We start from the raw sequence: 16378 nt of genomic DNA on the forward strand, positions 1-16378 counted from the left end.
TCTGGGACTCATCCAGCACAGCCTCTGCTGCAGGCCCAAACACCTCCCCAGGAGTTATCGAGGCCTCCATGACAGCAGTTTGGTCTGCATCTGCCAGGTTAGACTGGCTCAGCCACATCTGACGTCGGGCCATGGTCAGTCGTGCCAAGGAATGCCAAGAACCGTGGCTTGAGTGTGAGCACCCTGGATCACAGTGTCAACAACCTTTTTCAGTTCTGTTCTGGTAGGAGGTCAGCTGGGTCCTTGGACCCCAGATCATGTATCAGAGCCTCCAGGTACACAAGTAGGAGTGTATTTGTGTTCGCCAGTCTAGAGGCCATGGCTGTAGACTGATAAGCCTTCAGCACCAACCCATCAGTGGACCGGCATTTCTCATTTGGGCTACGGGCAGCCCTATTGCCTGTGGCTGGAGCCCCAGCCAACAGAGCAAAAGTAGGGCCCACTCTGGCTATGCCATCTAGCCCGTGCTCTGCAGCACCATGCAGGGTGCTGAGTGTAGAACGGGGTGCAGCAGCCTCCCTGGGCCGTGCCCAAGACCTTTTGCAGGTGCTTGACAAAATCACAATACACCGGGAGAGGGGCCTGTCCCCGGTTCCTAGGGTTCCAGTCCAGCACAGAGGCCCTTGGCGGAGAACGTGGAGGAGGCACGCCAGCAGCTACTGCTGCCGTGAGAGCAGTGCCACTATGGAGAAATCACCCAACACAGGATCACCCGGATCCTGCTGGAAGGTGGCACCAGCCTCAACCTCCTCATCAACATCCACCTCCCCAGAGGAGCCGGAGCCAGAGCTGTCGGTCTTATCCAGGTTACCTGAGGTAACAATAGAAACAGCATCAGGATCTGGAAGCCTTGATGGAGAAGCCGTGTGGCCGATCCAGAAGGCGGCGCTGTTGTGCAGCCATACATTTAATGGTCTTACGCATATCCTCCAAGTGCCTCTGCATGAGGTCTACTCTTAGGTCATAGACGCGGTCCTGTTCAGTCCGCTTACGCTTCCTACTCGCCTTCCTCCCTACAGCCGGAGGATCCGAGCTGGGAGGAACCAGACCCTGGCCAGGTGGCACACCATGTTCTGGGCCATTGTCCCGCTCATCACTTCCCTGAAACTCCATATGGCAGGGAAATCCAATACGCCTCTCACTGAATAATCTGGAGAGTTAAATAAGAAACACACATGCAGCAATGTAACATCCAAGCCCAATTCAAGGGCGGACTAAATTGCTGCGTTATGACAAGAAAACAACTGTCAGCTGACAGTATAAACAATTACACAAATGTATGAATGAATGAACCATTGTAAAGCGCTTTGAGTAAGTTTGAGTACTTAGAAAAGTGCCATAAAAATGCAATTAATTAAACAGCAGAGCTAGGCTAACACAAGCCTACTCCAGTGCTGTGGAGTGCTGCTAGTAGGCTATGCTAGCAGGAGGAAATGTTACTCACTTACCAACAAACTGGCATGTGAGTTCAAACAAACAATACAGACGATGAGACAACCTCACGGCACGCCAAGGGGTGGAGCCACATACAAGGCAGCCCAGAGTAGACATCCAGCACCGTGAGGAATCAAAGTCAATCACAAGCTGGTATAAGCTCTTACCGACCAGGAGGAAGAAAGAGGGAGAGTGTGTGGGTGTGTGACGCACTTATAGGGTGTCGTCGCACCCACAGGAGAGATTAATTTGGTATAATGCTCCTGATCCGAGGGTAGTTGTCACATGGTTACAGGTTCACTTGAAATGAAATAAAACGTCAAGCGCGTTCCTGAGAAGTTCATTTGCACTGTTCCACTCCCCTTTATACACCATAAAAGGCAACAGGAAATGAAATATCCAACTTCAACTTCACCGTAGTGAAAAGTGTTGCCATATCCGCTTATTATAAGCGAATTTGGGCTTATGCTTTTGTGAAGTTGCTTGTAAATATTGGTAGTTGCGGGGTGCAGTTCTTTGGGCTTGTTTCTAAAGTGTAGTTGCTTATTTGGGCTTGCTTCACAATGTTTAAATGATTGTAACCAGTGGTTCTCAAATATTTTCATGTCATGGACCCCCTAGACTGAAAGAACGAGCCCAATCGATGGTCTTGTAGGGCGGATCCAAACCCAGGCGGTGGATTCCTGCGCCGCTTCCTATTGCTTCACCAATCTATGTCCCCGCCTCCCCTCCCCTCCCCCCCCCCCCCCCCCCCCCCCCCCCGGTCTGTGCACGGAGCACGCTGACGTCACCAAATTTAGAGCGACGCCCCTCTGCACTCTGATTGGTTAGGAGATAACAAGGTCCTAAGACCATCGTTCCTGCAAGGTTCTCCCAGACTTTTTTTCTTTTGAAACAAAAAAAAAAGGCATGGGTTTCGGAGGCTATGGACCCCCAAATTAATATGTAGGCTAATTTGTCCCTATAAGCCCCATCTGAAAATGTTTGGTGCCAGCTGGAGCCCCGTACCAGATTTGTGTTGTTAGAATGTTAAAAAAACATTCCAAATATTCCACATTTTATTTCAAGATTTGTTTTGAAAATAGCTGATCTACAAGCTCACAACACGTTGCATCGCAAAGCATTGTGAGCTTGTAGATCATCTATTTTCAATTTGCTTGTAGATTGGCTTGTAGATCGGCTATTTTCCATGTATACTGTATATAGGTTTAATTAAAGTGCTCATAATGGCCTAGTGCCATAGTTGCTTCTTTTGGGCATATTTTTCTAGATCTGGTTGCTTATTTCTCTCACAACATCTGGCAATACTGGTGCAGACGTCGTCCCTCGATCGCACGATGGATCATGTAATAAATGCTCTCATGTTTAATGAGAATAAAGAAGTTTACAAGTTTAACCCCCCGACCAAATAAAAGCTAATAAAACGTGGAAAGGATATTATATAAGCCTTTTCTAATGAACATTGCTCACCTTTATCGAGGTAAAAAGATGATGATCCACAGCATACAAGTGGAACGCTCCGATTATGGACCAGAGCTTATTGATTACTTATTGATTAAATCTTTTAATTTTGGATTAATATCACTGTCCTACGTCGGAATGGATCTTCTGGACACAGCTTTCATCCACTAGTTTCCTCATCAGATGGTAAGATTTATTAGGCTATTGTGTGTGGCGCTCATGTGATCAATATACAGTAGCCTACAGTATTATAAATTAATACCGCACGGACACTGGAGGTGCGTCTGTGCCTCCGCAGTGACATTAAGGCATGATAGCTTATTGTCTCCGCCAGGCCGAAAGGCATGTCGAGAGAGTATGTTTTGCCGTCCGTCCGCGCGTGTGTGTGTGTGTGTGTCATTCTGTCTGTGTACAGCTAATCTCCGGCACCGTTGGCTTGATTGCAGCGAAACTGTGCACACACACTCCCTGGATGCCACAGCAGAACCTCTGCCCAAAAATTTTCACATGGGCCTTTTATAGCGCCACCAGGAGGCCGATTTGTGCAAAACATATTTTTTGGCAGTACTCCTACAGATTTTGTTCAAAAATCCCGCAAATCGGTACACAGTATCTCTATAGTCATTAAACGAAACGGGTCTTTCAGATTTTTCATATCCCGTCCTGATTGGCTAAAAATGGCTTCCAAAGTTTGCAGGAGTGCTCCGTTTCGAACAAAATGCCTCAAATCATGAACACAGCATGCAATTTCCGTGAGATTTTGCACGCATATTCACATTAGGCAGAGGAAGAAATGCCTAATGGCATTGGTGGCGCTATTACAGGCCGATTTGTGTCTTTACCTATAACTGCACCGATATGTGTAAAACTTTGTATGCGCACTCTCTAGAGGTCAAGGAAAAACCTTTGCCCTGCATTTTTCACATCTGCCTTTTATAGCGCCACCAGGAGGCGACTTATGTAAAACACTTTTTTTAATATTACTCCTTCCAATTTATCCACATTTCACACACATCGGTACACATGATCTCTATAGTCATGTGATCAAGACGGATGTGTTTGATGTTTCATATTCCATCCTGATTGGCTAAGACTGACATCTAAAGTTGCAGTAGTGGCTTGTTTTGAGCAAAATGGGGCAAATCATGAACGCAGCGTCCGATTGCGATCACACTTTTCACGCACATTCACACTATGTTGAGGAACAAATGCCACCCTTTTAACATTGGCCTGTTATAGCGCCACCAGCAGGTCTAATTTAGCAAAATGCCTCAAATCATGAATGCAGTGTCCGTTTTCCGTGCAAGGCCTAAGAAGAAATGGCACCCTTTCCACATTGGCCTATTATAGCGCCACCAGGAGACAATAACCTACCTGACCTGGCGGAGACCTGTGCTCCGAGGAGCACTTTTTCTAGTTTTCATTATTACGTGATTGGTTGATAGACGGTGATAGACAGACGGTCCCATTCAATCACCTGCCAAGTAGCTTGAAAAAAAGGGACCGCCCCTTCATCGATTTTGAATGAAAACACATCCGAGGATTCGTTCTAGACATTATTGTGTCACTGTTTGAACACTGATATCCATCTTTAACCTCGACTGCATTTCAAGGTTCAAGGTTAAGTCTAAATGGATAAAAACACACATTTGATTCAAATGAATCTTTCAACAGTGTTGCTGAAGTGATGGTGGAAGGTGTGGGTCCCAGCTCCACTCAGTCTCCTGGACAACTAACAAGAACACAGAGAAGGAGACTGAGAAGAAGACATGCAACCGAAAGGTCAGAACAACAAAGAGAGAGAGAGTGTGTGTGTGTGTGTGTGTGTGTGTGTGTGTGTGTGTGTGTGTGTGTGTGTGTGTGTGTGTGTGTGTGTGTGTGTGTGTGTGTGTGTGTGTGTGTGTGTGTGTGTGTGTGTGTGTGTGTGTGTGTGTGTGTGTGTGTGCGTGCGTGCGTGCGTGCGTGCGTGCGTGCGTGCGTGCGTGCGTGCGTGCGTGCGTGCGTGCGTGCGTGCGTGCGTGTCCGCCAGCCAATCACCTGTGTCCTGTTGTTCCCCCAGCCTATCCCAGTGTTGATTGTCTGTTGAGTTCACCTGTGTCTAGTAAGCCTGTGTCTATTCATATGCCCTTGTGTCTTCAGTTCACTGTTGGTTCGTTGAATGCAGTCACTGTGTTCAGTCCTTATTCCTAGTGTCTGTCTGTATCCTAGAGCTTTACTTCCCACTGTTAGTTTCCTAGTGTTTTGGCCATGCTCTGTTTTATAGTGCGTACCAAAAAATCCTGAAGGGGGCGTCAACGAAGTGTCATTTGGTAGCGCGGACATCTTGGTGGGGTATAAACAGGTTGACTTAACATTGACCCCCTCCAGTATGTCTGCAGCCACTATGCCCCCCCCCCCCCCCGTGGTGACAACACGTTGGCAAGCACTATAAAGCCCTTGAATCTGAACCGTTCTGCCTCCGCCTCACTGTCTGTGCTTGGGTCCTACACCTCTCTGCCTCGCACAGTGACACTGGGAAAGAAGGCTTCAATTCAATTCAATTCAATTTTATTAAAGTGTCAAATCACAACAAGTTGTCTCAAGACACTTCACATGTAGAGCAGAGACCCGACAATCCCACCCTGAGCAACACATTTTGCGACAGTGGCAACGAAAAACTCCCTCTTAACTGGAAGAAACGTCAGGCAGACCCTAGGCTCTAGGGTGGCGGCCTTCTGCCTCGACCGTGTCGGGGGAAAGAAGAGAGAGAGAGGGAGAGACAGAAAGAGGAGAGACAGAAAGAGATACAGTGCAAGTAGTAACAATAACAATAGTAGCAAATATAATAGTGTAAGATAGTATATGATAATATAATATCGTACAGCACTAATGTGTATGCAGTATATAATGGTATAATATAAGAATGTTAAGATAATATACAGTATAGTGTAGTGGTATAGTGTAATGTAGTAGGAATCCACGGTCGTGCTCCATGGAGAGGCCCGGTCCACAGTCTTGATCTGCAGCTGGGGGTCCGTAGTGACAGTCCATGGAACTGCGACGTGGGAGATAAAAGAAACTCCGGGGAGCGGGTCCCCGGGTGTAGAATTAGTGGCAGGTCTTACTAGAGCGTGAATCCGTACAGTGTATTACAATTGTACCAGTGGGACACAAACCCACACAACCAAAAGGGAGGACGAGAAGAGAGAGGACGAGAGGAGAGAGGAGAGAGGGGGGGTGGGGAGGGAGAGGGGAGAGAGGATGACTATAGGGTGACTGAGTACTGAGAAACACTATACAATTAAAATTCACAATGTAGGTCAACAATCACCTGGCATCTGTCTACATCTATACACTTCGGCTATAGGCTTTATCTTTCTTTCTTTTTCCTTTATTTATTCAGGGAAACCCATTGAGAGCAAGCTCTCTTTTTCAAGGACGCCCTGATCACAAACATTTGAATCACATTACAATGTCACAACTTTGACAATAAAGCAAAAAAGAAAAGCAGAAGCATAAAACAACATTAAACTAATCGCAAGAGGCGGTGAATCAGACAATACAGTGAGGACATGGATAACAACACAGAGATTTAAAAATCAGATGCAAATAAACAGTGTTACATGAAACAGGTGCAGTCACTATGTAGTGTGTCCTCAAGAAGCACCCTGAATGTCTCTATGTAGTGTGTCCTCAAGAAGCACCCTGAATGTCTCTATGTAGTGTGTCCTCAAGAAGCACCCTGAATGTCTCTATGTAGTGTGTCCTCAAGAAGCACCCTGAATGTCTCTATGTAGTGTGTCCTCAAGAAGCACCCTGAATGTCTCTATTGAGACCAATCGCACCAGTTTCAGAGAGTCCTGAAGTTTGTTCCATTTGTGTGGAGCATAATGCATGAATACAGTTTTTCCATGTTCACTGCTCTTACGTGGACTGGTATATCTAATGTGTGTTTGTGAACGTGTTCTGATGGCGCTTGACTGACAGACTGCCTGTCAAATAGATGGCCAGATAATATAAAATGATTGTTAAAAGCATCACAAATACCTAATTTATTTAGAACAACCCTACTTTCACTGCTAATCTGCGATAGGATAGAGGCAGGCCTAGCTTTTAGTGATTTTACAACCTTCCAGAAACTAGCCGCATTACCTTGTGTCTTGGTGAAACTAGATAAATAAAAATCAGATTTAGCCTTTCTGACCATACCGATACCTTTATTTCGCAGTAATCTAAAAGATAACCAGTCTGCTGGTTCCCCAGAACTTCTGGCCTTTGACCAGGCCACATCTCTGTGGCGGAGAGCCTCTTTGAGATCCGCTGAAAACCAGGGACTTGATCGATTTGTTACTTTAAAATGTTTATAGGGGGCATGTTTCTCAGTAACAGCATTAAAAATAGTAAGAAATAGATTAAGAGCTAGGTCAGGGTCTTGAGTTGAAATGACCCTGTCTAAATCAGAATTAAATAAATCATGTAAAAAACCCTTTAATTAAAAACTTTTAAATTACGTTTAATAATCATCCGCCCCTTGATTTTATCAGCTTTAGCAACTCTAACACAGACTATGGGGGAATGGTCACTGACACCTTGAGCAAAGACCCCGCTATAAGGGTATTTGGCTGATCTGTTAGTTAGAGCTAGGTCTATCAAGGTCGATCTAGAGGGGTTATTTATGTTTGGTCTGGTAGTATGCTGGATAAGCTGACAAAGGTTTAAATCTAAACATAGCCGCTTCAGCCGGGAAGAATTATTAGCAAGCCAGTCCAGGTTCATGTTATCATAGGTTATCATAAAGAAAGGTTTTTAATCTAGTCTTAAATATACAGAGTGTGTCTGCTTCACGGACTGAGACGGCTTGAATGATCTGACATTGAAACAACACTGTGTGTGTGTGTGTGTGTGTGTGTGTGTGTGTGTGTGTGTGTGTGTGTGTGTGTGTGTGTGTGTGTGTGTGTGTGTGTGTGTGTGTGTGTGTGTGTGTGTGTGTGTGTGGAGAGCACAGAGCGCTCTGTCCACGTTCAGGTGTTTAGACTGAAATCTGATGTGTTTATAAAGATGGTTGTGTCTCTACTCAAACGCACACTTGCCCGGTCGAACTCCACCTGCCCGCAAGTGTTCTTTACCTGCTACGGGCAGTCAGGCAACCGCTAGTGTCAACCCCTGCACACGCACCCCCCCCCCCCCCCACACACACGTATTAGTTGAGTTTAAGGTAGTTTTATTTTATTTATTTTACAGCTCGCCTCACACATCTTGCTGCTGTGTTTGCACATTGTTGTACTTCATCCAGCAGATATGGAGTCTTTAGTCATTAGTCATGTTTTAACACTCTCTTTGGGTGATTGTGATCTGTGGTCAGTATGTGTCTGTGATGTCTTGGTACAGTGGACAGGTGGTCAGTATGTGATGTCTTGGTACAGTGGACAGGTGGTCAGTATGTGATGTCTTGGTACAGTGGACAGGTGGTCAGTATGTGATGTCTTGGTACAGTAGACAGGTGGTCAGTATGTGATGTCTTGGTACAGTGGACAGGTGGTCAGTATGTGATGTCTTGGTACAGTGGACAGGTGGTCAGTATGTGATGTCTTGGTACAGTAGACAGGTGGTCAGTATGTGATGTCTTGGTACAGTGGACAGGTGGTCAGTATGTGATGTCTTGGTACAGTGGACAGGTGGTCAGTATGTGATGTCTTGGTACAGTGGACAGGTGGTCAGTGGGCAGGTGGTCAGTATGTGTCTGTGATGTCTTGGTACAGTGGACAGGTGGTCAGTGGGCAGGTGGTCAGTATGTGTCTGTGATGTTTTGGTACAGAGGACAGGTGGTCAGTGGGCAGGTGGTCAGTATGTGTCTGTGATGTTTTGGTACAGAGGACAGGTGGTCAGTATGTGTCTGTGATGTCTTGGAAGTTGGTACAGAGGGCAACATAACCCCACCAGACACACACACAAACATACACACACACACACACACACTAGGGCATTCACGAATAGTGATTTTTAGCATTCGACTTATTCGACCTTAAAGTAGTCGAATATTCGATTATTCGTCGGTGAAACATCATATTTTTTTCATCCAATACAAACGAGCATTTATCATTAAAATGCTGTGTTGCAGCCTTGAAAACCCTCAACGAGTAAAGGGTTAACTAATAGACAGGCTGTGAAAGGGAGAGTGCGTTCTGATTGGTCTAAACCCAGAGCAGCTGTACCAGGAATGGCAGATCTACAACTGCACATTGCCTCACGGATGGACGCGTTGTGAGCTTGTAGATCTGCTATTTTCGGTACAACACCATTCTACTACGGAGCATAGCACAACAAGCATCGCTGCTGCTACTCTGCTCTGGTTGAAAAGAAACTTGGCGAACCTATTAATTCAGTTAATTTAACTTGGAATAAGTCAGATAGGACACGCTTGAACAATCATTTCCTATGTTCAACAACAACACACCACAGTATATGTCCATCCTTCGGTCCGGTCGTTACAAGGCTAAGATGCCTATCAGTGAAAGTAACTAAGTACATTTACTCAAGTACTGTACAATTCTGAGGTATTTCTTACTTTACTGGAGTATACTAACAGCAGGCTATGAATACAAGATCAACTTCACTCCATCGCGAGTAGTGAAACTCGCGAGTCGCGACCCATTTTGTTATTAATGCCACACGTTTGCACCTTTTGTTGGATAAGCATAAGATAGAGTTGAATAAAGAAACATGACATCACCGCAAGAGCTACTAGTGTCTACCAAACTGTGAATATACTCGGCAATTGGAGGGACTGCTACTGTACCCTGGACGTCACGAGTCACGACATAATCTAACTTGTAAAACAAACTACATTAATGAACTCACCAATAGTAAGTACATTATTTATACACTGTAGTTGTCACCATTGAGCCGAGAGCCATGTTTTTTCTGCTTAAACAAAAAAACGTTCTTGCATGCGTGCTGCTGTTTCAGTGCCCCACCTACATTTGAGTGACGGCACAACCTCACATTACTGTATGAAATGATGATGATGTCAATCCTCACATCAAACATCACAATTAAAACAGAACATGAGGGTGTGTGTGTGTGTGTGTGTGTGTGTGTGTGTGTGTGTGTGTGTGTGTGTGTGTGTGTGTGTGTGTGTGTGTGTGTGTGTGTGTGTGTGTGTGTGTGTGTGTGTGTGTGTGTGTGTGTGTGTGTGTGTGTGTGTGTCCTAGCTTATATCTGTTGTCGCTCTGCTCTGCCTTATAGCTGTCTTTAAACTCCAAACGGGTTGCCAGGTTACATGTTACAGGCTGATAGAGATCAAAGTTGTTGATCAAAGCCCTTCCACTGACACAGTTTGTCTTATGTGTGTCTTCTCTGCTGTGCATCATAGATGTGTTAAAGACCAGAAGATGAGTGTCTCTGGGGACAGAGTGGAGGAGGGAACAGAGTCTCCAGCAGCCAACAATGAAGACAAACCACCAGACTCAAGGTAACATCACCGTTTCTACTGGAAGTCTACTGTGAAGTATACTGTGATGAATGAGTTTTTGCAGGAAATGCACTTCAGACTTCTGGTGATTAGTAGTTTCGTTCCCTACCTATGTTGAATGCACTTATTGTAAGTCGCTTTGGATAAAAGCGTCTGCTAAATGACTGTAATGTAATGTAATGATTATATCAATACTAAAGTAAGATCACTGTTTCTACTAGTGGAGTTTATATTCAACGTAAGAGGACAAACTGCAGGGCCAACGTCGATGGCCACTGGCCAGGTTACTCGGCGAGGTGTGTCTTTTTCTCGGAAGTGTGGTTAGAAGTTTTTATTATTGTAGAACTACAAATTATTTTATATAATGATATATTATATAATATATTCAAATATATTTGAATATTAAAAATAATAAAGCATTGAGATTTATTATTTTTAATATTCAAATATATTCAAATATTTTATATAGTATATAATTATATATACATCTTTAACAACCAGTCCTATTATGAAGTCTATATAATTATATATTGTATAAAATAATAAAGCATTGAGATTCTAATGGGATTATAAAGGGAAATGTATGCTTTTATTTTACGATATTCTTTATTTCCACTTTGAAATTGCACTACAAATAAAGTGTCGGGTCGCCCAAACATTTCACCCATAAAATGGGGTCGTGGTATAACAAAGGTTTGAGAACTCTTGCTGTAGAACACAGTGTGAGAGGATCCTAATATATTAGAGTTGTGTGTCGACTGCAGTGTCATTGTTTTATATTTTAGTCAAAAGATAAATAACATTTTGTGAAGCTTATGACTAAATATATGAGCCAGTAGACGGAGTACTAGAAGAGTGACTGGTTTTGACATTCTAAAACATTCAGTAATGAACCAGCCCCTCAGACAGAGTAAAATCACTTTAAACTTTAATGTTAGTTCATGTTATTAAGGAGTTTTCATCAGTAATATATGAGTCAGAAACAGAGTGTTGTGTGATTGATATGATTCCAGAAGTGACGACCAGAGACAGACACCAGAGTCTCCAGAACACACCAATGAACCAGACTCCCAGACACAGTAAGAAACTATAAACTTTAATTCATGTTAGTGCAATATTTGTTTTAATCAGAAATGTACTCTATGAAGCCTTGTTGTTCTGAAAGGGAATTAAGGGCGACATTCTGATGAGTTAGTTAGACCAATCTGTTTTAACTCATGTTATGGTTAAAACACCATATCCAGAGATTAAACACAACCCCTCTGTGTGTTGAGCCTTACTTTGTTCCCACATTATATACTGCCTAATCTCTCAAGAACAGATTCTGCTCTGCGTTTGAATGTGTCGGTAGCCGCGTTGACAACCCGTGCGCATTGGTTTCAAGTGGGCGTGCTATCAGATCAGGAAGCAGGCCGCGCTTTACCCAATCAAATGTAGTGGGCGGGATTTACGTGTGTGCCATTCCTTCCCCACTAGAAACAAGCCGAAACTCATTTAACAATAGCGTCCTCGAAGCCGACAAGATCACGGAAAGTTAGTAACATTTTAAATTGTTCTTTCATCATAGAAACAAGTGGCCTTATAACCAGAACCATCCATGTTCTTTGGGAGAAATTGGTGTTAGTGTTCCGTGGAGAAATATTGTCAGTGGGAATGAAAACATAGTCGCACCACCGGAAGTGGAAGGCTGAAGGCAGACCAAAAACCCTGGTTTCCTTGCGCACAGGTCCACCGTATAGCCCCCCCCAGAGCCCAGTGAAAGAGTAAAAAACAGCAGAGGGCGCTGTTTTTCCTTTTTATTTGGCGATGGGTTCCCAGATTGTATACGCCTAACTAGTAACATTGGAGATGAACGCGGCCCCTAGCCTGGCTTGGCCAGACTAATATCACTGCTAATCTGCCACAGGCAATTTATTTTTTGCAATGGCAGATTAGTCTGGAACCAGGCTATAAGGCCCCAACGTTATACCATAAATCGTGTCAAGGCCCAAAATGTTTTCAAAGTGTGTCTTACATTGTGAATGTCGTCCTAGCTGTCTGTTTGAAGTTCTGTGAATGAAAACACACCCGAGGATTCATTCTAGACATTGTGTCACTGTCTGAACAATGATATCCATCTTTAACTGGGACTGCATTTCAAGGTTCAAGGTTAAGTCTAAATGGATAAAAACACACATTTGATTGAAATGAATGTTTCAACAGTGTTGCTGAAGTGATGGTGGAAGGTGTGGGTCCCAGCTCCACTCTGTCTCCTGGACAACTAACAAGAACACAGAGAAGGAGACTGAGAAGAAGACATGCAACCGAAAGGTCAGAACAACAAATTGTACCCATGGCAACGTGTGTGTGTGTGTGTGTGTGTGTGTGTGTGTGTGTGTGTGTGTGTGTGTGTGTGTGTGTGTGTGTGTGTGTGTGTGTGTGTGTGTGAGGATTGTTCATCAGTAATATATGAGTCAGAAACAGAGTGTTGTGTGATTGTTATGATTCCAGAAGTGACGACCAGAGACAGACACCAGAGTCTCCAGAACACAATGAACCAGACTCCCAGACAAAGTAAGAAACTGTAAACTTTAATTCATGTTAGATTAAGGAGTTTCCATCAGGAATGTACTGTGAGGTTTACTGATTGTGTACATGGAGGAGGAATGGAAGGGTGGGGGTCCACAATAATGGTTTACATGGAGGAATGAAAGGGTGGGGGTCCACAATAATGGTTTACATGGAGGAATGAAAGGGTGGGGGTCCACAATAATGGTTTACATGGAGGAATGAAAGGGTGGGGGTCCACAATAATGGTTTACATGGAGGAATGAAAGGGTGGGGGTCCACAATAATTGTTTACATGGTAACATGGTCAACTCTGAATTAGATTGGCTTACCATGATATTTCACACTACCTCAACCAATCATCACTCCTCATGTGTAAACCAACATTACATTACATTACATTACAGTCATTTAGCAGACGCTTTTATCCAAAGCGACTTACAATAAGTGTATTCAACATAGGTAGGGAACGAAAACTACTAATCACCAGAAGTCTTTAGTGCATTTTCTGCAAAAACAAGCAACCAAGAGTATACCTAGTGCTAAGGTAAAAGTGCAATATATCAGCTACCTAATTCCTTAAACAGATGAGACAAAATAGCGAAATCAAATGAGCAGGAGCTAAAACAAATAAGTGTATCGACTAAACAAGATTCAATAAACAATACAACAATAGAAAACAAGCGTTCGTACAACTAACTAAAACTAAAGCAATCAGAGACAGAGTAAGGCGGGTCATGTCGCTGTCATTCTAAATGTTTACTGTTCTGAGGTCAGAGTGAGAGCACATCGCTGGACGATAATAATCATTGTATGGAGTTACAGTAACGCGTTACTTATTAACACATTACTCTCAACAATGTCACTTTTAATAGTTTATAAAGCTCTAAATGGTCGGCACCTTCCTACTGTACCTCTATGACTGCCTAGAGAGATATGTTCCAAACCGGCCCCTCAGGTCTTCAAGTGCTGACCTGCTCGAGGTGCCTACACTGACTTATAAAAAATACGGTGAAGCAGCATTCTACGGACCGACAGTGTGGAATAAACTCCCATTACACCTAAGACAGGCAGCCTCTGTGGATAGCTTTAAAGCACCATTACACCTAAGACAGGCCTCTGTGGATAGCTTTAAAGCACCATTACACCTAAGACAGGCCTCTGTGGATAGCTTTAAAGCACCATTACACCTAAGACAGGCCTCTGTGGATAGCTTTAAAGCACCATTACACCTAAGACAGGCCTCTGTGGATAGCTTTAACGCACCATTACACCTAAGACAGGCCTCTGTGGACAGCTTTAAAGCACCATTACACCTAAGACAGGCAGCCTCTGTGGATAGCTTTAAAGCACCATTACACCTAAGACAGGCCTCTGTGGATAGCTTTAAAGCACCATTACACCTAAGACAGGCCTCTGTGGATAGCTTTAAAGCACCATTACACCTAAGACAGGTCTCTGTGGATAGCTTTAAAGCACAGCTCAAGACCTATTTCTTCACTCTTGCTTTTAGCTGATTCTTTGGTAGTTGTTTTAAGTCCTCACTGTATTGCCTATTTTAATGTTGTTTTATGCTTTTGCTTTTCTTTTCTTTTCTTTATTTTTTTGCTTTTTTGTTAAATTGGTTGTAACTGTAATTGTATTGTTGCTCTGTAAAGCACTTTGAGCTGCATTTCATGTCATGAAAGGTGCTATACAAATAAAGTTTATTATTATTATTATTATTATTTGTAAAATAATGTGAGTTAGACCAGTGTTTTAAATCATGATCATGTCAAGGACCCCCACACTGATATGTATTAATCTATAGACCCCCACACTGATATGTATTAATCTATAGACCCTCACACTGATATGTATTAATCTATAGACCCCCACACTGATATGTATTAATCTATAGACCCTCACACTGATATGTATTAATCTATAGACCCCCACACTGATATGTATTAATCTATAGACCCCCACACTGATATGTATTTATCTATAGACCCCCACACTGATATGTATTAATCTATAGACCCTCACACTGATATGTATTAATCTATAGACCCTCACACTGATATGTATTAATCTATAGACCCTCACACTGATATGTATTTGTCCACAGACCCCCATCTGAAAATAGTTTCTGCCAGGGACCCCCATAAGAGAAGATTTGAATCATTTGTCCAATTTAAAAAAATAGCTCATCTACAAGCTCACAACACGTCAGGATATGAAGTGTTGTGAGCTTGTAGATCTGCTATTTTTCCATCCATCCATCCATCTTCAACCGCTTATCCGGAGTCGGGTCGCGGGCCAGCAGTTCCAACAGAGAGCTCCAGACTTTTCTCTCCTGAACAACATCAGCCACTTCCTCCTGGGGGATCCCGAGGCGTTCCAAGGCCAGTGTGGAGATGTATTCCCCTCATCTGGTCCTTGGTCTGCCAGGGGGTCTCCTCCCAGTGGGACGTGCAGCGAGGACCTTCCTAGGGAGACGCTCGGAAGGCATCCGTACTAGATGCCCGAACCACCTAAGCTGGCTCCTTTCCAAGCGAAGGAGCAGTGACTACTCCGAGTGTCTCCCGGGTGACCGAACTTCTCACCCTGTCTCTAAGGGAGATGAACTTCTCACCCTGTCTCTAAGGGAGATGAACTTCTCACCCTATCTCTAAGGGAGATGAACTTCTCACCCTATCTCTAAGGGAGATGAACATCTCACCCTATCTCTAAGGGAGATGAACTTCTCACCCTATCTCTAAGGGAGATGAACTTCTCACCCTATCTCTAAGGGAGATGAACTTCTCACCCTATCTCTAAGGGAGAGGCCAGCCACCCGTCTGACAAAACTCATTTCGGACGCTTGTATCCGCGACCTTATTCTTTGGGTCATGACCCACATTTCATGACCATGAGGTGAGAGTAGGAACGAAGATTGCTCGGTAGACCGAGAGCTTTGTCTTCTGGCTCAGCTCTCTTTTCGTCACCACAGTGCGGTACAGCGACTGCAATACCGCTCCTGCTGCTCCCATTCTCTGGCTATTTTTGTTCCAACATTATATACCGCCCAATCTGGGAACCCAGATCCAACTGAAAATGAAAAACAGCGACCTCTGCTGTTTGTTCTATGTCTGTTGGCTCTGGGAGGAAGTCGACGTAGCACACGTGCGCAAAGGAAACCGGGGTTTAGGTCTGCCTTCAGCTTTCACTTCCGGTGGGTGCCACTATGTTTTCATTCCCACTAACAATATTTCTACACGGAACACTAACACCACTTCTCCCAGAGAACATGGATCGTTTTGGTTATAAGCCCACTTGTTTCTATGATGAAAGAGTAAGTTAAAATGTGAATATCTTTCCGTGGTTTTGTCTGCTCCGCGGACGCTATTGTTAAATTAGTTTGGGTTTGTTTCGAGGGGGAAAGATCGACAGACATGTGAATCCCGCCCACTACATTTGATTGGGTAAAGCACGGCCTGCTTCCTGATCTGAAGGCACGCCCAC

At 43.9% G+C, this 16378-nt stretch overlaps 1 protein-coding gene across 1 annotated transcript in view; it reads left to right on the forward strand.

Annotated features, from left to right (window-relative positions):
- The window catches only part of LOC308081226 (uncharacterized protein), a gene marked incomplete at its 3' end in the record, with an annotated part of 65600 nt that overhangs the window by 25805 nt on the left and 23417 nt on the right, over nucleotides 1-16378 (forward strand). The window contains exons 6-9 of the mRNA XM_080457615.1: nucleotides 4570-4677; nucleotides 10247-10345; nucleotides 11359-11424; nucleotides 12548-12655. Coding sequence (XP_080313741.1) covers nucleotides 4570-4677; nucleotides 10247-10345; nucleotides 11359-11424; nucleotides 12548-12655 — 381 coding nt within the window. The remainder of the gene's footprint in view (nucleotides 1-4569; nucleotides 4678-10246; nucleotides 10346-11358; nucleotides 11425-12547; nucleotides 12656-16378) is intronic.

This window comes from Gymnoscopelus braueri (genome assembly GCF_963280865.1).
Source record: "Gymnoscopelus braueri genome assembly, contig: SCAFFOLD_83, whole genome shotgun sequence".
Taxonomy (NCBI): domain Eukaryota; kingdom Metazoa; phylum Chordata; class Actinopteri; order Myctophiformes; family Myctophidae; genus Gymnoscopelus; species Gymnoscopelus braueri.